General features: G+C 36.9%; 1 protein-coding gene across 5 annotated transcripts in view; it reads left to right on the plus strand.

The window, feature by feature from the left end:
• Positions 1-27,108, plus strand: part of CNOT4 (CCR4-NOT transcription complex subunit 4) — a 77,470-nt gene that overhangs the window by 33,449 nt on the left and 16,913 nt on the right. For 3 of the 5 annotated variants that reach the window (XM_030262534.4, XM_030262567.4, XM_030262551.4), the window contains exons 2-11: positions 179-422; positions 7,980-8,177; positions 10,897-10,983; positions 11,511-11,612; positions 12,321-12,446; positions 17,042-17,166; positions 21,118-21,273; positions 23,825-23,882; positions 24,342-24,591; positions 26,450-26,947. In XM_030262534.4, coding sequence (XP_030118394.3) covers positions 249-422; positions 7,980-8,177; positions 10,897-10,983; positions 11,511-11,612; positions 12,321-12,446; positions 17,042-17,166; positions 21,118-21,273; positions 23,825-23,882; positions 24,342-24,591; positions 26,450-26,947 — 1,774 coding nt within the window. In that variant the 5' untranslated portion in view covers positions 179-248. The remainder of the gene's footprint in view (positions 1-178; positions 423-7,979; positions 8,178-10,896; positions 10,984-11,510; positions 11,613-12,320; positions 12,447-17,041; positions 17,167-21,117; positions 21,274-23,824; positions 23,883-24,341; positions 24,592-26,449; positions 26,948-27,108) is intronic. The other 2 variants (XM_004175877.6, XM_012569119.5) reach the window with 1 other exon arrangement.

The raw sequence follows: 27,108 nt of genomic DNA on the forward strand, positions 1-27,108 counted from the left end.
TGTGAGGCTTATAAGTAGGAAAAAACAATTGAGTTGGTTTGACAGAAACTTGTGTTTTAGTAGGTAACTTGTGTGGGGAGAAGAAAAGTGATGAAGAAAAACTGAAATGTTAAAAGATACAGCAGAAAAGTTGTCAACAATTTTAATACCATTTTTTCTTTTTATTTCTCTCTTGCAGACCTTCAAGTGCTGACCTTCTTAGTCTATTAAGTTATTATAAACTTTTGCTGCTCTGCGAACATATAAAGATGTCTCGCAGCCCTGACGCTAAGGAAGACCCTGTGGAATGCCCTCTTTGCATGGAGCCTCTGGAAATTGATGACATCAATTTCTTCCCTTGCACCTGTGGGTACCAAATCTGTCGTTTCTGTTGGCATCGTATTCGCACTGATGAGAATGGACTTTGTCCTGCTTGCAGAAAGGTAAATCCCTGGAACAGCGACTTGTCTTGCATATTTCACAAGGCCTTTGTATTGTGTTGGTACCAAAGATATCCTTTTCCTTCAGGGAAACGATCATCTAGTCATGGCCTAGATCAAGGGTGAGGTGTTGGATCCTTCAGATTCTGTCTGCATATGTATTGAAGCTGTTACAAAATAACCGGTCTTGGTTTATTAAATTCAGAACTGGAGAGATAGGGGAAGCTATGGATCAGAACCAAGGCATGCTGATGCTGAGAAAACTGCCAAAAATAAAAATCCTGTGAATTGGGGTGTTCATGTATTAACAAATATTTTTCAGGAAGAATAGTGAGGATTCCAGCATCGGGTTTGCTGGGAGCTAAGGTTCGGCTAAACTGACAGAGCTGACTGAGAGCCAAGTTTATAAAGCAGCTGCTTGTTTTGTTTGTGGCACTGGGGCTTTTAATCCACATTTTAGTGGGTCCTAAATGTATAAAAACCTTCAGAAAGCTATCCAGTGGTGTTAAATTTTGAACCATTTCAAAATCTAGACTGTTTGCGTAGTATTCTGATCTTGGTGCCAAATGCTTGAAGGTAGTACTTGATACCTCCCTGTCTTGATGTCTGGCTGATTTGGTTGGCCACAACTGTAAACTTCAGCTTCACCAAGTTGCCTGTTATTTCCTTTGAATTATTTTATTTCTCCTTCTAGTGTTTTCTTTAAACTCATTATTTCTTTATCTTCAGTGTTTAATAAAATTCCTTTTCAGTAGCTTCTTGTCTTTAATGACTTCCCTTGACTGTAACTTTCTTGCCTGGCCTTTCTCGTAGTTGCAGTTGCTTATGTCATCTTGTTCTCCTACTATTTAATAATGATCCTGTCCCTAGTTGATGCCTCTCTTGTCTTCCTGTCTCATGTTACAGCTTCATTTTCAGACCCCAAGTAATCTTACTTGGTCTCACTATCTTTATTCACTGCCACAGTATTTTATAAGCACTTCCAGTAATATTTTCTTGCTGCTCTTTTGGGCTTTGGCTACACTAGAGCTGCTACTGTTCACCTGTGTTTGGATGCCTCTGCAAGCCTGAAGGCTCTCCCACAGCAACAAGTTTGTTTAAAAGTTCTGTAAGTTTGCTGCAATATTTGAGCTATGTGTTCTGCAAGAAAGATCCACATGTCATCAGCCAAGTAATTCTCCACTCGGGATACCTGCTGTAGATGACACGTGATGTATAGTCATTTCCTATAGTACAAGAAAATTTCTACTCTTCTGATACAGCATGAGATTTCTGGAATTTCCTTGTCTAAGTTGCTTTGTTTTCCTGGATTTGTTACACTATATTTACCTATTTGTTATTCGAAGTTTGTGAAATATATTTGAAGAATCACAGAAGCAGTGTGCTATTCACTGGTTTTGGGTGTCTAAATTCTTTGAAATATACTGAACTCTTAAATGTGGAGTACTCTGCCCTATTGTTGGATGTGCAAATATTCTGCTTAATTGGATACAGTTTGCTCAGAAAAACTTTTTCATGAGGAAACCTCAAGTAAGTGCTACAATTGGACTGAAACATACTGGCCACTCCGGGAGAGAAAGGAGACATCTTTCATAACAGATGAGGATTATCTTGATTCTTCATTCATGGACTACAAGATATTCTTGAGTGGATTTGGAGCTGTATTGCTGGATTATAAGAGGTTGGCATGAAGAAGGCTGGCTGAGGAGGGCATTTTCTTCATGGCATAGACAAAGACCTTGTGATGCAGAGACCACACCAGGATTTTGGGAATAAATCCTCTTGAGCTACACAGTTGCAGCACTAAATAAGTGAAGATGCCGTCTTTTGAAGTGTGCTGGACAGAAGGAACCAGGTATGTGTATTTGTGTTCAGTGTGTCTAAGTAGTCCCTGTCTGTGCATAGTAAGGCTTCTGGGGAAAGATCTGAGCATTTTTCCATTTGTGACTACTATGGTGTACATTGATTGTGGCCACTTAACATGCTGAAGCACAGAATGTGGCCAAGCAACAAAATTTTAGCAGGAAAGTTTATAGTAGGTACAATGGTTTCAACAGGTATTCCATATTGTTAGGATGAGTATAGCAGTGCAGGATACTTATTGTGAAATGGACTGCAGATAAACATATATTAAACCAAGGATGAGTATGTTATTTACAATTATAATAGAAATTTACTGTTTATGCCAATGTTATTAAATGCAGTGTGACTTACCCAGTAATTTGAGCAGTAATCCACGGAGAGGAGCAGTGAACAAGTTCCCTGTCCAGGGGTTTAGGTTAAGGTGTTTGGGGGAGATTTTGGAGAATTCTGTAATAAAATAGCTTGGCTAAGTGCTGTAGTGGCACCTATGCTATTAGATCTTAACTGTGCATTGCATATATACCATTATCTTCCTAAGCTTCTTTAATTCACTTCTAACTGAAAAGATGTTAGCTTGTGGTTTCTTCTGCCCAGGAGAGAGTACTTCTACATGTTTGAACTGTTATATAGCTTAATATCTGCACATGCAGAATATGTTCATGTGGTTGCAGTCAATTGATTTAGTCTGCCTTAGGTTTCCTCCTGTGAATAATAGTAGTACACAAACATTTACTTTAGCAAGGTTCAAAGTGTGAATTAGTGCAAATTAAACTTAAATGCTGGTTCGAAACTGGTACGTCTTAATATTAACATGTTAAAAACTTGCTAAGCTTCATTTGAATCTTCTGAAATAGACTTGGAAAATAGTCTTATTTATAGAGAAATAATAAATATAAAAAAATTCTAGCTCCAAAAATACCTATTTAAAAAAAATGGAACTGTCTGGCTTTGGGTTCCTGGTGCCCTTAAGAATTTAATTCACTTAATAGTGAATTCTGAATTCAGAATACTGATTCTGAAGCTGCTGCCTAGTTGTGTTCCTACTAGGAGTTTTTATGCTTTCCTGTAGAAATAAAACCTACTGTTTGAACATATAAATGTTCTGTTCAGGGTTATGCTTGAGCTACCCAGGATGTTTCTTGAATGATATTCAGGACCTCCAGGTGTAGGTAGTAGGTGTAGCCAGTTGTAAGATACTAAGCAAGGCTTTCTGTTTCTTCCAGTTAATTGATTTTTTTTTATCTGTGAATGAAATAGCTGCTAACTAGACAAGTTAGAATAAAAGTATGCTGTCTTCAGAAGAGATTTCTGTAGCCAAAAGCTGGTTTGCAGATCAGCGGACTTGCTGGTTCTGATTGTAATGCCAGTGATTTTTGTCTCTGCAGTGATATTTCTATTATCCTTTCTGTACAATTCAGCACTCTAAGTCCTGTTTATCACGTGAATAATACATACCATCTCAATTGCTTAATTAGAGCATGCCACTCTCAGCCCTTAGTGTCAGTTCCTGCACTTTGTAAATCCAGCAACAAAAATGCCTAGCTTGTTTATGTTTAAGTACTTTGCTCTTCCACCAAACAATATCATTTTGATACACAGTTGTTCCTGTGGTGTGGCTTTGGCTTTTTCTCCAGTTCCTTGACATCATGACATTTCTCCTATGAGAGATCTAGCACTTTGTGTTAGAGATGGAGGAAAATAGCATAGTGCTAGATGTATGATCAAGAAATTAACATGCTTTGTCCATGTTTCTCCTAGTACTTCTGTGTAAAAGGAACACTTAGTCTCAATGCACAGTCTCCACATATCAGTGTTTCCTCCTATGCTTTTAATCCCACAACTGAGTAGTTTGGTGTAACAATTGATATTTTGAAATGGATAGGAAATTGTTTTGGTTTTTTTTTAATGTAAGTATAATGGTGTATACTGTGCATAAACCTCATTGACTTCCGTTGTTTCTCTTGTTTCAGGACCTACTTGGTAGCAAGACAACAAGTATTCCAGAAATGTTGGTGCATCTATTCTGTGGAAGGAATGTGACCTACCTGGGAATGACAAAACCAAAGTGCTTAATAAATCACAGCTCAGCTTTCAACAATTGGGCAATGGGGAAAAAAAGTGTGAAATGAAACAAAACTGAAATAACAAGACAAAATTAGTCAGGAAGATGGAGAATTCATCAAGGGCCATCTCTGATTAGATAAACAAAGACTTCAAGAGAGAAATTCGAACTTTTGGTGATGTTCTTGTGAGGACTACATTTCACTTAGTGTAAAGAAAATTTGGTTATATTCCATAATGGAACACTTGCTGGGGAACCTCAGTGTTTTTTTTCTGAAGAGCATTGGTATAACTTAAGTGAAAGGTGTCAGCTAAACTTAGTGAATCAGTGATGTTGATATCTCCTACAATCTTGCATCTGAAAATACATCAATGCTGATACCACTAGAGATAGCTACTTTGTTTGGATTTCAAATCCTTTGTCAGCTAAGGTATTAGAGACAGTATGTAAAGAAAGTATATTTTTTTTAAAAAAGATGTGGGCATGTCAGTAGCATTTCCACTTTAGTTTTTGAAAGACCTGAGAGCTTCTGATATGTATAGTCCTCTCTCTGCTTCTGATTTGTAGGGTTAGGCAGCATAAACAACATACCAAATGGTGCTGTGAAGTACACCAGCTGTCAATCCACCTTTCTTGGCTTTCAGAGACTTCTTCCAGCAGTCTGCAGTGCATGTACCTGTTTGTAGTTGAACCATCATCCAAGTTTGTGAACTTCAGCACTGTGGGAAGCAATGACTCTGAAGATGAAATAATTTATTTCCCTATCTGTAAACTGACTTTGTCCCTTGTTTGAAAGGAAAATGGTTTCTAATAGTATTTTTTTTAGAATTAGTTTCTGAAATGTTGATACTGTGCTTATTGGCCTTCCACCCTCTTTAAATGTGCAATATCTCCTAATTTGTTACTATGCCAAATGTGATACATAGCTAGGAAAATCATCTACCCCTCAGTTGTGTTTGGGTTCTTCATGGGATTCAAGAGATGTGTGCAGATTCATTTACAGGTCCTACAAGTCAATATATCAAACTATTTCTATTCCTTGGGAGCATTATAAGCATATCATATGAGTGATAGACATATAAAACATGTATTTAATACAGCTCTACAGTATCTAGTGAGAACTTTGGAAGATTCTGTTGCTCAAACAAGTGTGGTTATCCATGATGGCACACCAATTACTACTGCTACTTAATGACTGAAGTTCCGGTTTTGCTAGCCTCAAGCTTTCTGCTGAGATGGAGACGTTTCTCTTTCCCTGATTCTGAAGCTGCTGCCTAGTTGTGTTCCTACTAGGAGTTTTTATGCTTTCCTGTAGAAATAAAACCTACTGTTTGAACATATAAATGTTCTGTTCAGGGTTATGCTTGAGCTACCCAGGATGTTTCTTGAATGATATTCAGGACCTCCAGCAGCAAATAGCTGTACAGAGAAATATCCTGTCTGACTTGTTACTCACTTGAGAATATGCTCTGAATGTGGCTGGACTTAGTAAGAAAGAAGCTGATGAATTTTGGCACTGTTTGCTGTAGTTTCCTTGGACCTTCAGGAGCCTTACTGAATCTGCTGAAAACCTTTAATGCATTTCTTCCTGGTACCAGAGAGTGGCACTCTTGCAAGTTTTGCCATTCGTAGTATGGGATGTAGAGTAGGAATTAATCTTCGAAAGAATGAATTGTGGACAGGACATCACTTGATGTGTAGGGCAAGCCATAGTTTTGGAACTATATCTGTTATACTGGTGCACTTTTCTTCCCATTCCTACCTGAACTCACTGATAAGTGAGATAACTCACTCTTTGCCCTGAGTCATCTTTCTTTCCTGTAAAAACCCAACATTTTTATTCTTTGGTTTACATGATTGTCTAATACAGACTTTGAGAAGCTCATTAAGTGTAAAATTGTTCTGCATCTCAGAAGTCCTCATATGTAGATGTGTTAAAACACAAGATAATAATTGGCTGTAGCAAATCTCAAGTGACCTTACTAGTTGGTCATTGGTGTTCATCAAGTGTATTCCAAATATATATATAATATATAACATGTTCACCGTTAACTCTGAGTTAACTGAGTAACAAATCAGAGTAATACTGAAATCTTTTTGAGAAATGTTATGGTTCTGAGTGTTCTTCAAGGGAACTTGAGTCCTTATTGTGTTTTCATATTAAGGACATCTTCAACTACTGCAAAAGTATCTTGCACTTTAAATTCCTTTGTGATACTTAAACATGTTCCAGAGGACTTGCTGTTGGACTGTGAGATGCCATCTGCTCAAGTCAACTGTAGCATATTTGCAGAACATATCTCACATGTAGCATAGCAGTGCTGAACTTTAAACTGAAAAATGGATCTTGATTTGTTTAGGGATGTACTCAGAAGACTTTCAGGTCTGAGCACTTGGTGGTTCTTTGAGTAACATCATGTGAATATGAGGAAGATATGCTTTTAACCTTTTCATTTGCTAAACATTTTCATCTGTTATAGATTTTTCTCAGGTTATTTAGTATGACAACTAGTTTTGTACTCTTGTCATTAACACAGGACAGTCAGGAAAAAGTTAAATTTATTTTTGTTGGACTTGCACACTGAAACCTTTGGTTATGGTAGTACAAGCAAAGACCTTAGTTCAACATACTGGTGAGCTTGAGCTTAGCTTCTTTGTCTTAAGTCTTGTCTTAATTCACATCTCCCGTATTCTTCTCGTTTTTTACTTCTTGGTGTTTAGAGACTCTTCTTTTTGTTTGAGATATATTTTATGTACTTGTTTTTGTGCTTAGCATTGCTTTCTGTGTACAATGTGAAATCTGACTTTTCAGTCTGAAAAAACTGTGACAGGTAAGGAATGTGGGACTGCGTTGAGGAATAATCTGGGGCAGAGGACGGTGCACTGTAGTCTGCAAGACCTAGCTAAAATAGTACCTTTATAGCATGAATAGAGCAGTCTTCCTAGGTAACTCTAAGGATACTTGTACTTCTCTTGTATATTTTTGAGATTAAAATATACAGTGTTATATCTGTGTTTGGGGAATTACCTGTAGGGAGGGAGAGACCAAATTTCAAACTGGTACATAAGCATGGCAAGAATACTGTCATTAACTGCGTTGAAATCTGTCTCTTCACTAAAAATGAACCATGTAAACTTTGAGTAGTATGATGATGTTAATGTCTTGAACTTAGTGGACCACTGAAACTACATTTATGTTTTAATTTCTTACCTCAGAAATTCTTAAACGTACTCAAGACATTTAAGTATATTTAAGTACCCAGATCTCTATCAGAAATAAATATAAAGTGCATGCTTTCATTCTGCTTACACTAAGCTCTTGATAGTGAAATTATAGCAGGATGTGTTGGCTGTCATGTTGTAGCTGCTTAGTAATGTTACCAAATCGACTAGGTAGCTGGGTTAGAATGTGGTTGTTGCCCAAATCAATATTATGTCTATAAATGGAAGAATTCCATGAAAATACGCAAGAAGCTTACCTTTCCCAAAGAACTGAGTATGCCTCTATAATGAGGGTGACCATAGTAATCAGATCAGTATAATAAAGACATTTTTGCATTAAAACATAATGATTAATGGTTTTCAAAGGTGTCATTTCTTATATGAATTTGTTTAATGCTGTTTGTTATGTTTAGCCATATCCAGAAGATCCAGCAGTGTACAAACCACTCTCCCAGGAAGAGCTGCAGAGGATAAAAAATGAAAAGAAACAGAAACAAAATGAGAGGAAACAGAAGATATCAGAGAATCGCAAACATTTGGCCAGTGTACGGGTTGTACAGAAGAACCTTGTCTTCGTGGTAGGGCTATCTCAGCGCCTAGCAGATCCAGAGGTGAGAAGTTCACACTTTCAGATCTTGCTCTTTACTTGCTGCCATGAAACATTGGAATACCCTTGTGTTTCCCTGAAGGATACGTGTTGAGAAGGTTCACTGCTATGAGACCCCACTTCTTAAGGGAACTTCACTTCCTGCTCCATAATAACCTCAATAAGTGCTTGTCTCTGTTTTAGGGAGTAAAAGAGCTGCTCTGTAATTTAGTTGTTTTTTTTTTTTGGGGGGGGTGGGTTGTGGGGTCTGGGAGAGGGAGTTGGTCTTTGTTTAATAATGGGAGCTTGGTTTTAAGCTAAAAATAAGCATAAAGACTCTTCAGGTACTCATTTTCCTAGGTTGGATCTGCTGTCACTTTACAGCTATGTTGTGAATCACCAATTCTGAAATGGGAGCTTGGTTGGATTACAAAGAAAGGATACACAGTATCACACAAACCTGTAGGGACAGAAGAAAAAAGCTAACACTTGGAAGTATATACTTCCAAGAACCATAAGGATTATGTCCTTAGGAAAAAGTTAGTAAGAGGAAGACTCCAGAAAAAGTTAGCCTACTACTCTGCATCATCAAAATGAAGATTTTCATTTGAGAAAACTGATTATATTTAAAAGGCTTTATTTACTTTCATGATCAGTCATAGGTGCAGGTGGCCAATGGAGTAAATGCTAATGCATAAAATATCTTGAATTAGAATATGGATAACATAGATGTCTTCAAAATTACTGTGCCAGATTAAGTTTACTGTATCAGACTAAATTGTCTGGAGAAGTCTCAAACAGAAGTGGCTGTTTCTGATGTATAGAGTATGGTCTGTATTTTGGTAGACTGGTAAAGAACAAGTGTAAAAAGCTGCTTTTAGTAAAGGAGAAAAGAAGGAAGGCTAAAAAGGGAAGAGAGAAGTTTAAGTTAAAACTGATCTGGTGTATAACACTTCAGTAAGTACTGAAATATAGCAACAAGTATTTGCAAGCAACTGTCAGCACTGGCTTGGGGCTATTTATCATTAGAAAAATGTAATATGAATTTTTTATTGAAATTTAATTTCTTTGGCCAGATGGAGGATTTGTAATTAAGAGAAATAGTAGTAAATACAGTTGAATTTTTTTTTCACCTCAGATAATTTTATGCTGAATACTTGAAGTAACTAGGAAAGGATTTATTTGGGGGGTGGGGACATGCCGGACTAGCTGTATTGGTAGCAGTATTCTCAGTGACATACCAGAAAATAGCGTGTACTTACTGAATGTTGCATATAGCACAAGGTGACTTGATCTTCAAGAAACCTAGCCTAAGAGAGATGAGCTAAAAAAAGTATACAATATATTCAAGTTTTCCACTTAAGCAGTCAAAAAACTCCTTCATAAATTGAGATGATTTGGCTTGGCTGCTATGTGCTGTTTCTGGAAATAGGTCTGTGGATCATAATGGAGTACAGGTGGATCCTCTTCTGTTGACCTGCTCTTAGGAGAATTGTGAAGGCTATGCTGTTATACTGTTCTAGGAGTATAATCTGTAATATGCTTAGGTAAAAGGGGAATTTCTTTAGTATTGTCATTCTCTTCTGGAGTGATGCCTTCACGGTGGGTGTAGTATGTTTCAAGAGGGTGTAGACCAAACAAATAGCAGTCAGAAGAGGCCAGTGAATGATTGGTTATCTATACAACATACTCTGTTGCTCTTTGGGATGTTCCAAGTGTGGTGCTGTTAGTTCTTGAAGGCATTGATTCTTGCTTTGCAAGGGAGAGCGGTAGTTTAGTTCTTGGGTCAGTACAGTTCACCTACACTATCCAATGCTAATATGAAGATGGAGCAGAGGAAACCTTCCTTTATAACGTCTCATGTTATTATCTAGAACTAGAAATGCCCTTATTTTGTCTAGCTTCAGCCTGAGTAGTCAGTACTTCTGTATCTTCTTCTGTCACAGAAATGGGAAAAAAGGCATTTGGTATAAATGTGTCAAACATGCTGCCAGTTTCATTGGCACACAGGTAATGGTTGTGCAGCAGAATTGCTTAATATGCTGGTGATGTTCTCTTTTGGCACAGGGTCCCTAAATGATGTGTTAGTACTAACTGATTTCAGGAAGGGCAAGATGAGTGTTTTTTTGCTTTACGGATGTAATAATCACTCATTCATTTCAGCATGATACTGATTCTGAAATGTTTTTTCTTGTCCCTGGAAATTTTCTTTTATTGTCTTCTTTTACTTAGTCTGGTCTTTGGAAAACTTGATATTATCTAGAGCTGATTGGTTTACTCCCTTTTTCTTTGGAGTGTGGGGCATGGCAGTCAGGATTCAGCATTTTGTACCTAGTAATTAACATAGCTGAATGCAAGCTTAAGGTGTATGGTTATTTGGAAATGATAATGACCATGATTTTTGTTTTTTAAATCAAATTATAAAACAGGTATATACAGGAATGTCTTATGCTGAATGGGATAAATTTTGCCAGGATGACATTTGGGTAATCAGAGTACTGAAAGATTTTTTTTAAATACAGCATGAAATGTGGGGTATTTGTCATTAAAGTTCTACAGTGACAACATACTTTGTATTGCAAGTAACTGTGTTTTTATGTGGGAAAACAAATCTAAATCTTTGTGCTCTTTTAGGAGAGACCTGCTTTTTTATTAGTTAAAGGTTTTAGCTGTTTATTCACAGAAGAATAAGTACACCTCTATATGAATTATAAGCATACCACTTGAACTTTCTTTTCTTGTAGGTTTTGAAACGACCAGAATATTTTGGGAAGTTTGGTAAAATACATAAAGTTGTCATTAATAACAGCACATCGTATGCAGGCTCACAGGTAAGTCAAAGGTCTTCGTAATTTTTTTAAATTCCTTTAGAGAATACATGTGTGTAGAGTGATTCTAGGGCTCCCCATTTCTGATTAAGCAATAGGTAAGAGTGTAAAAAGAAAAAAAGGCCTTGCAACAATCAAATTACTGTAAAGTTACTGAGGCATTTTCCAACCAGACTCTCGAAGTTGGATACAAAATGCAATGTAGAAAGATTGAAAATTGTGAGACAGGATGAGAAACTTTAAAGAAGCAGCACTATGGCATTTAGTCAATAATCTGCATTTGGGGATAATATGTCTTTTAAGTATTTTTAGAACATTAATGCAACATACTGATGGCATTTCCTCTTTTCTTTGCTCTTCATGCATCACATATGAGTTTTTATGGCTTCTACCTTTTTTGTCAGTTTCTTGTTAAAAACATCAAGCCCTGAATATAACAGTTTATGAAGTGAGCGGCTAAAAAGTTGACTTAATGATCAGATCTGTCTGGGGAAAGAAAAACAAGTAAATAATGTGTGTTTTCTTCCTAGGGTCCCAGTGCCAGTGCATATGTAACCTACATCCGGTCAGAAGATGCCCTCAGAGCCATACAGTGTGTCAATAATGTGGTGGTAGACGGCAGAACACTTAAGGTGGTAATATTTATATGTTCTTGCATATGTATTCTAGAACATTAATATCAGGGATTAGCATACAGTTTTGTTTGTATGGATATGCTTGTATTGCTGATCAAGAATTGACTTCTTTTCCGGGTATTAATCTCAAAGTGGAAGTTCAGTGAGCATCCAGCTCACTGTGTTTTGGTGGGTTAGCAGATAACTTCTTAAAAGAAAGTTTGAGACAAACCTGTGTACCTCCTCCCCATGCTCGTAGTGTTTTTTTTTGTTGTATAGCTTAATAGTAGTGTGAAAACCCACTGTTTGCTTTTACAGAACATTTCTGTAGTCCATACACCACACCTCTCAAAAGGTCCCTGGGAAATCAATCACCTTTTGGTGTCTGTGTAAACAGGTGTTCAGGCTGATTTGGCCAAATTGGTGGCTATAGCAAATCTATTTACTATTCATTTCCTGACCCTGCTACATGTCTCCTTATGATTATGCAAATATTTAATGAGGCTCTTACTTAGGCATTTATTTAAATTGGATGAAAATAAAAATTCATCCTAATTATCTAATCCTCAAGAATATATATTTCTTACAAATGGACTTTTTAGTCCATCTGCATCAAAAATGCATTATGATAGAATTTCAAATCTTGAGGTAATTTTTTAGGTATAACTTCATCTTATATGATTAAAGGCATTCTTAACCTCCAGTACTTATTTTTTTTTCCTTCAGGCATCATTAGGTACAACAAAATATTGCAGTTATTTTCTAAAAAATATGCAGTGTCCAAAACCAGACTGCATGTATCTACATGAGCTAGGTGATGAAGCAGCCAGTTTCACAAAAGAAGAAATGCAGGTAAGTGTAGTGCATGGGAAACACGTGAAGTATGCCACATATGTCTTACTGTTTATTATTTAGTCTAATATGTGTAATGTGTTTGCTGAATGTTAGGGCAGCAATGGATTTTTACATCCAAAAGCTGATTAACCAGTTGGATATTGCAAAGAACAGTTAGCTCAATTTTTTTCATTGCATGCTGTTTTAAAGTCTGAGAAGTCTGGTGAGTGTTCATGAGGCAAAAAGATGAAGATAAACTCTTAACCAGGAATTCAAATAACCTGAGCTAAGTGCTTTTCCCTTTTTTCATACTAAAGTAAGGTAGTGTCATTATAGATCTCTGTGAATGAAGTTAGTTCAGATCTGGGTTTTATTGTAAAATTGGTGTGTGTGGACAGTTATCATGGATTGACTCTTGTTCTGTGACTGACCATGCTGTCTGAATCCCAGTAACTCTCCTAGCCTGTGAAGCATTTAGAAATAATTTGCAAATAAAACATTGAGGGTTACTATAATAGCACATAAAAAAGTGATGCTGGGGGATTTTTACTGTTTCAACATCAAAATGCTTATTGTCTAGGGTAGGGAACCAAGTAAATTGATAGCTTTACTGTCTCAAACGTGGTGCATTCCGAAGTCTTTTGGTGTGTTCCCATCCTCCTACATGAGGTGTGGTAAAGGTGTTAAACTCAAGATGCCAGCCTTACATCCATGCTGTCATTTTTGCATGTGGTCTGTCCATGAAGCAGAGGGTCCCCACTTCTAGTGCCAGCACAAATTTTGTTCTAGTAGATTTTTTTTGTGTTAGACTGATGTAAGTTGGAGAACAAAGAAGAATGTCCATATATATTAAATACTTTCCACAAATTATTTCTGAGGATTTCAGCAGATAATTGCAATAGAAGGAGAAATTCAAGGACAAAGCAGGCCACCTTCCCTGTATGTTTTCCTGTATTTCTCCCACCACCTAGATTTGTTACATATACTTGTTTCAGGCTATGTTCCCATCTAGTCTCTTCAGTTTTTTTATAGACCTGTCAACCATGAATTTATTTAATCCATTTTGAACCTGTCGATACTTTAGTCTTTTGTGGCAGCAAGCCACAGAAATTCACTAGCTGTTTTCTAAAGTGCTTTCTTTTGCCTGTGTTAAACTGCAAACTAGTTAGTTTAGTCAAGTGTCCCTTGATCTTAGCTTCGTAGTGCTTGCTGAAAGCAAAACTCCTTATTCACCTTACTCCATTGCCTTTGTGATATGGCAAAACTTGATCTAGTCTCTCCCAGCTTTCTCTCCAAATCATAGTTTCTGGTCTTTTAGACTTCTTTTTTAAGCAGTTGCTCCATTTCTGCAGTGCTGTTGCCCTTCTCTGTATTTTCTAGCTGTGTCCTCCTTGAGATAGACAGTTCAGATGCATGATGTGTGGCAAGCCAAGTTTAATTTATCAGTTTTCAGTCTGTTATATGTAGTGTGATACATGCTTTTTTAATTTTGTGTTCATTTATTTGAAGTGGCCTTCTTAGTGATGTCCAGCACATCTTTTGTGGCTAGTGCATAATCAACTAACAGTTTCAGAGGTCTGTTGGCAGTAACAGCAGCATCTTCTTTCCTGAGCTGTAATAGCCAGTTCACAGATCAGGAGTGTGTTACTATGGTCTAGACTGCTTTTCCCTTCTTGTGTCATCTGACATGTCCTTGGTGAAGCTTATTTGCCACCATTTGCTTGTTTGCCACTTTCTCTGGGGTTCCTTTGGAGCTCCTCATTACCAGTGTGGCAGTTTATTACCCAAGAGGCTTGGTACTGTCAGCAAAGAACTTGCTCTTAAATCCTTTCTCATGCATGCCGATGGTTGCATAAGAACTGATGCCAGTCATCAGTCCTCATTGCTTGCTTCTGCACCCTAAGACTTATATTTAGAACCATCTTCAATTCACACTTTTTTCTGTGGCAGATTAATAAATAATCAGTGTGAAACTTTATCAAAAAGTTGTTCTTTTAAAGTTTTGTGGAGCCTCTCTATTTATGCTCACTGACTCTGTGAAGAATTCATGTTAGTGAAGCAGGGTTTCCCTTTACGAAAGATAGTCAGATTCAATCCCAGTGGCTTGTGTTTATCCATGAACTTCTATTTTTAAAAATTATTGTTTTTGTTATTGCCTTGTAATCTTTGTAAGGATGGAGGTTTACTTAGCAGCCTGTAGTTCACAGAATCTTTTCTACAGTCCTTTTTGTAGAAGTCAGTGACAAACTGTCGATGCTCTGGCCTGACTGCTAGTTGAAGTTGATAGGCTATGTATCTTGGTCAGGATTTAATTTTCATCTGTGAGTTTCTTCAGAAGTCTTCAGGATTTTACATCATCTTGGTGACTTACATGAATATTTCTTCCCTGTTCCTTGTTATATTGCTTTAACTTCTTTTGAATTTCATCTTGCTTTCTTAAAAGTAATTGGAAATTACACACCTGCTAAGTACATTGTTCTTTGGGTGTACCAACTTTCCTGCATTTGTGTGTCAGTGCATTTCCAGGTCCATTTAACGAGATTGAATGTTCATTATTTCAGGTTTTGACTCTGTAATTAAAAAAAAAAAAATTCAATGGATGAATTTGTATTATAGGTTAAATAATTAATAGATCTAAATATAGTGCCAAACTAAAAAGAATTGGTAGAACTCCAGGAAGTCTAGGAAAGTGAAGTGGGAATTTGAGGTGGGTTGGAAATGCCAAGTTTGGCCTCTGGGTTGTCCATTATAAATAAAATACAGTTACTGCAAGCTTCTATATAGGATTTTAATCTTGTTTCTTTCTTGTGTTTGTGTGGCAAGTAAATGAACTTAAGACTGACCTCTGATGTACCTGGCCATGATATTCAGTCTTTAGTCACTGAAGCAATTTGAGAGATCCAGAGAGGTTTCTTCTTACTCAGCTGCTTAAAGTTTGCAATTTGTTAATTGTGCAAATCTGTGCATCAACCTAGTTGCTACAGTCATAATAGATGGTGAAAGAAGCATTTCTAGGGTGCAGAATATCTCAAGGTTTGCATTTAGGTGAGCCATACTGTAGAACCATGCTTTTTCCTACTATAGGTAGCAGCTTGGGCGTAGACACTGACAAAGTGGATAAGATGATGCATACACCAGATGTTTCAATCCTTCTTGAGAGGTGTGTAAGTTGACTACATAAGGACACATTCAGGATCAATCAATAATATGATTACTGACAGGATCAATCAGTAATAATGAAGAATTGGAGGATTAAGTAGCAAAAGAATGCACTCATTGATAGGGTTTGACCTGAAGTATTCCAGTGAGATATGCAGTTGGCCTTCTACAGGCACCCATAAGGGAATGTAGTTTATCAATAGTACTATTTTTTTTTTTGTATTTTGTGTATTCATGCTTAATTTAAAAAAAAAAAAATCTCACCAAGTTATATTTTAGGTTGTAAAATTTTTCTAGGGGTATGTCCACATTGCCTGTGCATTAATTCCATTCTTGTTCAAACAAAATAGCATGGAATTAATTAATGTTAAAAAGAGTTAAATTTTATATTTACAAGTAGTGTGAGAGCTTCTAAATCAATACTGAAGATGTGATAGATAATAACTCTGGTGTTTCAGATGTAAGATTCAGAAGACTTGACCATAAATCTTGGCACTTGTTTCCTTTGCTAGAGGACATATTCTAGTATCTGGAAACAGTAGAGAAAAGCTATTGACAACTTCAAATTCACTGTTGTATTTTATATCTTGATTCAACTATAACAATACTTAACTTGGAAGTAGTAATTCTTAAGTTGGAGTGTTGTAACAACCTACAAAAACCACAAATGCTCATCTTGAATTTCAGATGTTACTTTAACTGTTGGGAGTAGGAGTAGATCTTGCTGGTTTTATTTTTATATTATGCCACAGAATGTTATCTGCAAGCTAAACTGAAAAATACTCTCTTCCTTCACCTGCCAGATTCTAGGACTCTGGAGTTGAATTGGACCTCCACAATTTCTGAAAGCAAGAAATTATTCTCAATTGATTCAATTAGTTGAAACAATATTTAAATATTTCAGTTATTAAAAAATGATTTATCAGTTACTGCTTAGAATATACGGCTTATCATGTCATACACCTCAGCTGTTTTATTGAGCCAATATAAAATTACTTTCATTTTGGAAGAACTTTTTGTTTCAGAGGAACCTTTTGTTCCTTCCTATCTTCTGAAAAGCTTAGAATGGTTGAAATATGAAATGCAGACTGCCTTAGAGATGTCGCTGTTTGTGATTTCTGTTGTATATTTGTGAATCTCTTGATTAGAACTGTGGAGCAAGTTCTAATAAGGTTGTAGGTGCTTTTTTGCGTTAGAAGTCTCAAAAAATTATAAATAGATAGGTATATCCAAGTGATTTCTAGGCAAGCTTTAGAACCATTGAGATCACATCTGTGCTGAGAGTGAGAAGCACTGTTTTGAGTTTGACAGGAGTGAGCTGATAAACTGTAAAGGCTAAACTACTAAGTTTTGGGCTACATATATATGGGCGTATTATATATATTTAAAAAATTATAACTATAAATATATATGTTATACCAGTATTCATTCATTGTGAGTTTCTCTTTCCTTAGGCGGGTAAGCACCAGGAATATGAACAGAAACTACTGCAAGAATTATACAAACTAAACCCCAACTTTCTCCAATTATCTACGGGTACAGTTGACAAGAACAAGAACAAAGTGACAGCACTGCAGAGGTATGATGCATAAGTACTGATGCTGGACTGGACTGCCTGGTTATTCTTTCTGGTTATTCCAAAGAAGATTTTTATTCCTGTTTGATCCCCTAAATTGCCTACTGTTTTTAGTAGCTATTATATGATAAAATCTGATTTTTTTTTTTCCTGTGGAGAGATGTATTGTTTAGGAGTGATAGTCTTCAATTTAGAGTGTTCCGTCTGAAGCCGCTCCACATTCCTCCCCCTTACCCTCCCCTGTACCAGGCAGGAGAGGAGAATTGGAGGCACAGAAGGTAAAGATCAGAACAAATTACTGGAAACAACAGTGAGATAATAAAACAGTACCACCACCAATACAAATGATAGAGGGTACAAGAAACAGCCCAATGATTCACAAGTGATTGCTTACCCCACAGAAGCCCCCAGCAGTAGTGACCACTTCCTCTGCTAGGCTATGCTGACCCATAAGAGAACCTTTCCCCAGAAAATTAGTTAAGGTAGTATGGAATTGATTGTCCTAGCCATGCCCCTTCCTGGCTACTGCAAAAATTAACCCTGTCCTGGCCAGAACCAGGACATGTGCACCACTTTGTTCTAAAACAGAATGTGTGTCTTAGGAAAGAAACATGTTTCTGCATTTGGATCAGTAGTTCAGAAGAACGTATTCTGAAAGAAAACCTTGTATTTTATATTTGCAAACCAAATGCATTTGTTCAAGACCAGATGTCTACTTTCTTGGTATGGTGTCATTATGAATGCAGTCTGTATTTTTATAACTGAGATACCTTATAACCTTAATATGTTTCTTTACATTATGATTTATAGTGCAGTCCATATATCTTTTGCTATGTTGTAACTGCAGATATAACTTATTATGGCTTGCTAAAATAATGTTCTGTTTATGTAGTTCGTTCAGTAAGTTGTGGAAAGATTTCTGTCTATATGAGTATACAGTTACACAAAGATAAATGAAAGTCTGAGGAAATTATTCATTCAAATGTCATATGTAAGATAAAGAAATAAAAACTGTTGACAAGTTTTTCCACTCCTTTTTGTAGGAGTTGGATAAAGGAGATGGGCAGAGCGGAATGTGAAAGTTAGATTGCACTTCATATGAACCTTGGCCTTGTATTCAGGGTTTGTGTTGTGTGCCAGTTCATGCACTACTGAATTTTTCAGACAATACTTTGCCAGTGGCAGCATCACTGCACGGCCATCTAGGCAAGACAGTGGGTACTGCATCTAAAATACTATCAATGGGTCTTGAATGAGCAGAATGCAATTCTGAGAACTGGTATTCCAGTTAGTATACTGGGACTATTTTCTTTAATTTCTGGAGGCAGTTTCATTTGCACTTTGACTGCAAGTGGTCAGGGCTTCCAGAGGGATGTTTTTTCTTAAGGACAGAGCTGCTTCTTATTTCTCAGGCACTGGTTCAATATTGACTTCAAAGGTAAAGAGCAGCAAGCAATATACCACTTCTTGAACTTGCATATTGATTATTTTGTGTTTGAAATCTGAAATAATTTTAATTTGAAATCTGATTAGATCCCAACAAAATAAATTATACCACTGCGGGAAGAATGCACTGTCTGAAACTGCAGCTAACTTTTATGCCGTTAGGAAGCAATTAGGAGTTGGAGCTTAGCTGGTCTGTGGTGCTAACATTTAGCATTTACAGAAAAAATGGCATGTTACTCTAAAGGTAGCAAGTGGTAATTTCTGGAGGTAATTTCTCTTGTCAGTTGAACACCATAATCACAGCTTGGACTCTGTTCTTTGCTAATGCCTAGATACCACCTTTAGCATTGCAAAGTCAATTTCCTGCAGCTGGGATTTGGACATATTTCGTCGTAGCTTTTGCACTGATGAATGCACATTGTTCTTTCACAGTTTCTACCCAACTGGGTTCTTGTAGGATTGTTGTTGTAGGATTCGTTGATATGATATTCATATTTCTAGCGGTTTGTCACAGCCTCTGACAACTCCAAAGTGGTTATTGTGTTTCTGGGGAGCAGAATTTCTGCTTCATAACAGATGGAACAGAAGTTGAGTTCTAAGGAGTAGATACTTAATTATAAATATCCAGTAGTAGAAAAGAGTTTGTTAAACTCTGATGAGTGTTTTTTTACAATTGTTTTAATTTGAAAGGTCCTACTTGCAGACCTTTTCTTCCTGCTGAAGACAACTGTTAAAATCCCCTAGGGACACTCTGTGTACTTCTCTCCTGCTATGTTGCTTGATAGTCGTGGTGACTGTGTCCTCTTAAAATTTGAGATATATTCTACATTTAAAACAGATCAAACTTTTTAATTTTCTTGGTGGCATTTTTCTGAAGAATTAAAATGAATGTTTTCTTATGCTACAAGAAGAACCAATTATTAAGCACATGCTGATCTTTTAGAGAACAGCCCTTCAGAGACATGCAGCCTGAACTTAACTAAAACAAAAAAAACCCCACACGCACAAAACCCCCCACTTCAAAACACACACCAATTTGTTTCTCTTTCCCTTTTTCCTTGGATGGAAGACTCACTTTTAACTGGCGTTTTAAAGTTTGTTTTAGTACAGAGATGGCTTTGCACTGTAGTGAACATAAATTTGAATATTTAAAATAAATTGATTGACAATTTTGATAATCTAGATTTTAGTTAATTTTTGTACTATGAGACTGTTAAATGGCAGGTATTCTGCTGCTTTCTCTTCATTCCCTGATGTTCTGTATCTGATCAACTCATTAACTCTAACTTAGTCCAAATGTGAGCAAAGCCAAGATGAGGTCTGTAGATCAGATCTAGGTACTCATCTATGTACATATTGTATACGTAGTTAAGAAAAGATGGATACAGAATAGCAAATCTTAAAATACTGAGATTTGAGGGGAGCTACTATTACTAATTTTATCTGAATAGAAGTAGGAAACACTTGTGTTGCCATAAGCAATTACTGAAATTTCCAGATTCCTACTGTGAAATTAGTAAATTGACTTAAAGATGTAAATGTTGGACCATGTAATAGGAATATACTAATGTAGGGGAGCATCAGGAAGGATATATACGTTAAGTGTTTTTTTTATGTAAGCTGCTTTCTTATGAAGACAGGACTTGGACACTAAAACCAGCTCCTTATAGAAGCAAATAAAAAGCTACAGGTAACGTAGAAGAACTTGAGAACACAAAAGAAGATCTTTCATAATAAGATTGCAGCGTTGACAGACAACACTGTATTTGAATACATTTGGTTATAGACTATATTCCATTTTGCTTAAATTTGTACAGAATGTAGCTATTTACTTTGGGCTTTGAGTCCTCTCTTGAACTTTTTCAGTTCTAATGTGCAGTCTAAAATGAAATTTAATATTACTTTATAAAAAGGGAAGTAATTATGGCTTTAAACTAGAAACGAAGGGAGCAGTAACTTGAACAGTGTATTGGCTGGCTGGTCTCATGGTCTGTTAGTAAAGCTGTGGACTCCTCTGTAGGTGTAAAACATAAAACTTCATCTGTTGTGGCCAGGCTTGATAGGACCTGGACTATAAAACATATATTACAAAAAGAATGACTTAGCTCATGACTTACAGAACTTAAAAGTTACGGGCTAAAGGGAGTAATTCTAAATGAGGTATGCAGAGGTCTGGACACTTGAACTATTGATGGCATTTTTAATTTTTATTTACATTTTTTTCCTCTCCCTCAAATGGGCAAGTTTGGACTTTAGGATTGGCAAAGCAGCTATCTATTCAGGAAAGAAAACAGAATTCCCTCTGCTTTTCTCTCTACCCTACCTATCCCACTGATTTTTTTATGTCATCACCTTTTAAAATCTGAAAAATAATATCCAGATAAATCTATTCTTATGGATTGTCTGGCACAAAGATTTATTTCCCCAGTGGTTACAATTTTTAAAACACTTTCTTCATAACTTGAACTCTTCTATTTTTTTTTTTATTTTACTCTTGCCTTTTTCCAGACCCAACAGTAATAACAAAGATGCCTGGCCATCATTACAGAGTTCAAGTAAATCGGCCAACGGTTTAACAATGGAACACAGGAAAACGCCTCCTATATTAGAAAATGGCACAGACCCAGAACACATGACTCCAGATGGTGCAGACTCAGATTTCGGGTAATTGTGCTGCCTTTTGTACTTCAGATAGCTTGCTTTCTCTCTCACCGATTGGTGTGGAGGGAATGATTCTTCAGTCTCTCTGGTTGGAGAGCTGGATACAAATCCTGATCAGGTCATAAAAAGCTGGGCTTAGTGTAGCCCATGTTAAAAAGACTGATTGGCACACTGTGCAGGAGAACCCTAACATAAAGTTAGTAAGTGACAGTACAGGTAATGGCTGAGGAGAATGGAATAACCAGGGGATCAACAGCTTGTACAGCTGCACAGTCCCAGTCAGAGCTGAGCCCTTCCTTTTTTTCTGTACAGAAGCTTCCACAAAAGTAGCATGCCATTTGGTGTACATCAGGAGGCTTGTTACTTGGAAAAGCTTCAGTAAAGGGAAGTTAAATGTTAGGGCTAAAATATCTGTCATTTCCTTCCAGTGCTGCATTCCAGAAACACAGCACAGAGGAAAGGGTTCCTCAGTTATCACTCAGAGGGACAACAGGGGCAGCAGGTTGAACTGAGGCTTCTTTGTGTAGAGGAAGTAACTCATCTGCTTACAATAATCTCTTATTGCCAGCCAACATTTTTTTATTTTTTGATGCTCCTCTTGAGTAGAACTGGTGTCCTCTTCCACCTTATGCATCAGTAGAAGTTACAATCTTAGTCTATAGTCATGGTGGTTTGTTTCTTATGGACCCCTTTAGGTAATAAACATTAGGCTTATTCGGAGGTTGGATGGGAAAAAAACCAAGGTAAACCCTAATGTTTCAAGTAGTGGTGCTGCTGATTAGGTAGCCAGTCTTCATTTTAAATCAATATTGAACCAATGCATTAAAATGGAGAGTGTTGTTGGAAGTGGTACCTTCTTGTTAGGCTAAATAGCAGTCCCACTGAGGAGCGATCAGAGAGCCTGTGAATTGCATCTCAGTAGTGATGTGCAGTTCTTTTTTTCTGAACAGAATGTGTTTAATGTAAATAAAAATATTCAATAGATAATGAGCTTTATTCATTTTGGAGGGCTGGAAGTCTATCTTGCAAATAAAGGCTCCCTAGGCAGGTTCAAGTATAATAGACATTTTCATCATTTAGATTGTCAGTAAAAGTTGTCTTACTCACAGCTTTTTAAACTGCGGTATGGTGAATGTTAGCTCTGTAGGAAAAGAATTTGACTGGAATATCAGCTCTTCAGTCAGAATTGATTGTGTGATGAAGAGTCTACAGCAGACTTCTGTGCTATAAGAATTTAGAAGTTACTAACCAAAAGCAGTGTGTTTCAAATGGAAGCTTTATTCATGTTGTTGGATCATCAAGTAGAGAATATTTGTAAATCATCACTGGAGTTACTCAGTGATTTTTCTTTTATAGTCATAAGTATCTCGGCTTAATTTATCTGTTTGAGGTACTAACTCAATCAGTGCTCTTTTTTCACAAAAAAAGGTATTGATGATTACTCTTACACAGTTTATTTTAGAATGGAGAATTCTGTTTCGATTACTCATTTTGGAGTGAGGGGAAAAATTACTAGAGGAAGAAATGAATAGTTGACCTTACTAGATGGCTGTATGCAGTAATTAAAGTTTGCAGCAACAAGGGCTGTTTGAATACAAACTGTATCTAGAATCTGAAGTCTGCACCCAGTTAAAAGAAATTGTTACATATATTTTTCAACATCATGACTGTAATTTAACTTGTATCATGTTGTGGCCTCTTAGTGGAACTGAAATTCATGTTCTTACTTCTGATGATTGTTTGTAGAATCTGTGCATTGGCCTGTGCAGCCTGATGCTTGTGCATCTTTTCTTATGGGTAAATGAAAATAAGAGTACCTTGAAGTTGCAAAGCAAAGATTTTAGTACGATCTTCAATAATACCATTTCATCAGTGTGGTATTTAGCATTATTGAGGGAACTCACAGGTGCCCATAAGAATCTTGAATCATTTCAGCCAAGTCACCATAATTTGCAATGAATGGCTTTCTGAGGTGGTTTTCTGCTGTATCTTATATTATCCTCGTTTTTGGCAGTTTTTTATGCTATGTTTTTTCCCCTTCTGTCGTCTCAAACCTCAGTCTTAAAGGCTGGTGGGAAGCTTAACTTGCCACCAAGACTAAATCGTTAATTTAATGTTTTATCTCTCCCAGATTTATTTAGGATTTGTATGGAAACTGAAAATCAGTGTGTTTGGAAAATAGATATTTTTGCAGTTTCTTTACAGTAGTATCGTAGATGGAACTATTACAAAATACTGTCATCGTATAGAGTTCTAGGGTTTTGTATGGCTTAGAGCTGCTATGAACATGTTCAAAACTTTTGTTCCTTAAGGCAGTCAGCAAGCAGAATGGAGAGTGGCGAAAAGAAGTATTACAGGATATGACAAATGTTTGGAATGCTTATGATTAAAAAAGCAATCTCATAAAAAATAAGTGGACTTTTTTCCTTCTTAATTCCTACTTTTTAATTTTTATCTTAATTTTAAGGCTTTTCTTCCACTACAAAAGCAAATGTTGATTTTTCATGTTAAACACTTGAGTTTCTTACTGTCTTTTTCCCTCCTGCTTTTGCAGCCCTATCGATAAACCTTCAGATTCCCTCAGTATAGGAAATGGTGACAGCTCTCAACAGGTAAGACAAAAAGATAAGTGCTCTGAAAGTAACAAGTGAGTTTGAGGACTTTGTGCAACTCGCATTTGGAGAAGCAAGTATTTTCTGAAGTGTAGCATAATGGGGCATTGTAATGGGCTGTCCCAGGAGGTGGTGGAGTCTCTGGAGGTGTTTAAGAAAAGATGGATGTGGCACTTAGTGCTATGGTCTAGTTGACAAGGTGGTGTTTAGTCATAGGTTGGACTCAATGATTCCAATGATCTTTTCCCACTGTAGTTGATTCTGTGATAATTTTAAACAATTGAAAAATGCTATTGCTAAGTTGATTATTTTGTTTGACCTTGTGCTGAGCTATAGATTAACAAAACTAATTGTGGCCAGGAGCTTTGAGGAAACTTTTCATCTGAGTTAGTGAAGAATAGAAGAATATTTAATATATAAAGTCATATCCTAATTTTTCTCTTTCTCTCCTGTTTGTAGATAACAAACAGTGACACACCTTCACCACCACCTGGTTTAACAAAACCCAATCCAGTTATACCCATCAGTTCATCTAATCACAGTGCAAGGTCTCCTTTTGAAGGGGCTGTAACAGAATCACAGTCACTCTTCTCTGACAACTTCCGGCACCCTAACCCCATCCCTAGTGGGCTTCCTCCATTCCCCAGCTCTCCACAGACTTCAAGTGACTGGCCCACAGCACCAGAACCACAGAGCCTCTTCACGTCAGGTACATCCACAGGTTACATGGTTGGGTGTTTCTTGCTTTTGCGGTTGCTTAAAACTTGTACAGAGTTGTACAGAGCTTAAAACTCTGTAGAACCTCAAACTCTAAGACTTGTTTCATACTGTGTTTTCCCACCTTACAAATGGTTAAAATTTGTCACTTAACTGCAGATGAATTGCACTGACCTAAGGGTTTCTTCTTAAATAAACTTTGCAGAGCTTTCAAGCTGCATGATTAAATTATCAGAGTGCTTATTTTAGTTTTTCCTAACAACATACATAGGATGTGGGGGAAAATACATTATATCAATGTATTTTGATATGAAACTCTGTCATTCTAATATCAGAAGCTGTTGTGTAAAATTGAGAATCTTCTTAGTAACATAGTTATCTGAAGGTCTCATCTTTCTCTTTGAGGTGAGATTCTGTAAATTCAGACAAGTTATGTTAAATTTCATCAGCTGAAAGATGATCAAAGATGATGAGTACCTGTATTTTTCAGGTACTCTCCTATGAAATACCTTGTCATATGCATGAAACATTGTTTTAGTTGTAATGCTATAGTCTTGCAAATGGTTAACAGTATTTAAGAGCTCACTGATAACTCTGAGGGAATTGTTAGAAAACTAAATTAAACAGTATCAGTAAAAAATTGAATGTAAATAATATTATATAGTTAGTTTACTTAGTGATTAGTCATAGTTTGATGTTCATCTTGCTTCTGGATATCCTAATTCTGTTTGTAAACAATATTTATTACCAAGGAAATTCCTTTCTGCTAAGGCGCTTGGTGCACCAGTTTTGTGAGGATTAAGTAGTAGCAGTGAGAGGTAATTTCCAGGTAGTAGGGATCATAGTTAATATAAAGTGTATGTTTGTGGTTTAAATAACCACAGGACAAGTGGTTTAAACAACGAAAGGACAAGTTCTTGTTGGTCTAGCAACTCTTTATCTATCTTCATGGATTTTAGAGTGAAAATAGAAGTGTCAATTTCTTCCCTGAGAGGATACTGAACCTTCTTACAGCAGCAGACCAGGTCTCCACCAGCAGAGGGAGTTAATGGTGCAAGTGATGCTACGCTGTACTTAGCAGGTTGCTTGACCACAATTTTGAGGAAAAATAATGTGAAGGTAGACCAGAATTCACTGAACTTGAATAGCTAACTTAACACAATCATGAAAAGCAGTAGTAACTGAAAATTAAGACAAATTCTGATAACTTTTTTTGCAATACTGCCTCAAAATATTTAACAGTATCTTGTAATGCAGTTCTCTTTTTTGTTTTATCATTGTCTCCTCAAGAATTTGTCGTGTTTCTCTTTGTAATGGTAGACAGTAGGGGATGTTTTGTGGGTCTTGTTTATTGGTTTTGTTTTTTGAGCTACTGCTCTGAAGTTCTTCCTTTTGAGAGGGCACATCCTGCTTATCTTTTTATCACAGTATTTTAATAGTGAAAGCAAAATATTGAACTGAGTAACAACCTTATTTATGCTCTGCTTGTTCACACTTCCATCAAGTAGTCTGGGGTATAGAAGGTTCTAAGCAAGTGGTCATTGGTCTTTCTACTTGGGACTATTCCTGAAAATACTTTCTGGATAAGGTTTTTCCATAGTTCAAGAACAGTGCAGCTGTGCAGTAAAAGTGTTACTTACTACTTCTAGCACTTCACCTTTAGTGGAAGTCTATGACAGTTTGATCTGAAAATGGCATTCTAAGCTGATGAATAAGGTATCATTGGGGAACATATGAAGTAGTATTATATAGAAGATAAAAGACCACAGTCAGATACACAGGCTGAAGTTTTTATGTGAAAAATGATTTCTAATTCTTGTTCTAAATCCTGTCCCTTTCTTCTTCAACAGAAACTATACCAGTATCCTCCTCCACAGACTGGCAAGCAGCTTTTGGGTTTGGTTCCTCCAAACAGCAAGAGGACGACTTAGGGTTTGATCCCTTTGACATCACCCGCAAAGCCTTAGCAGACCTGATTGAGAAGGAACTGTCAGTCCAAGACCAACCTTCCCTTTCACCCACATCTCTTCAGAACCCTACCCCACACACTACAACTGCCAAAGGGCCAGGTTCTGGATTCCTGCATCCTGCTGCACCCACAAATGCCAACTCTCTCAGTAGCACCTTTCCAGTCATGCCACAGAGGTTTCCACAGTTTCAACAGCATCGAGCAGTTTACAACTCCTTCAGTTTTCCAGGCCAAGCAGCTCGCTATCCTTGGATGGCCTTCCCACGCAATAGCATCATGCACTTGAACCACACAGCAAATCCCACCTCAAATAGTAATTTCTTGGACTTGAATCTCCCACCACAACACAGCACAGGTCTGGGAGGGATCCCTATATCAGGTAGGTGAATAGGGACAGCGGTGAATATTAATTAATTCATGCTCTCAGCTTCTCTGAGTCAGAACAGGAAAAGGAAATAGCCAGAAACAAGCAGTAGACTGTCGTACTAGGTTATGAACAGAGGGAGGAATATTGTTTTAAATAGATCTTTTGTATTTAAA

The sequence above is a fragment of the Taeniopygia guttata genome, chromosome 1A (assembly GCF_048771995.1).
Source record: "Taeniopygia guttata chromosome 1A, bTaeGut7.mat, whole genome shotgun sequence".
Lineage (NCBI taxonomy): Eukaryota > Metazoa > Chordata > Aves > Passeriformes > Estrildidae > Taeniopygia > Taeniopygia guttata.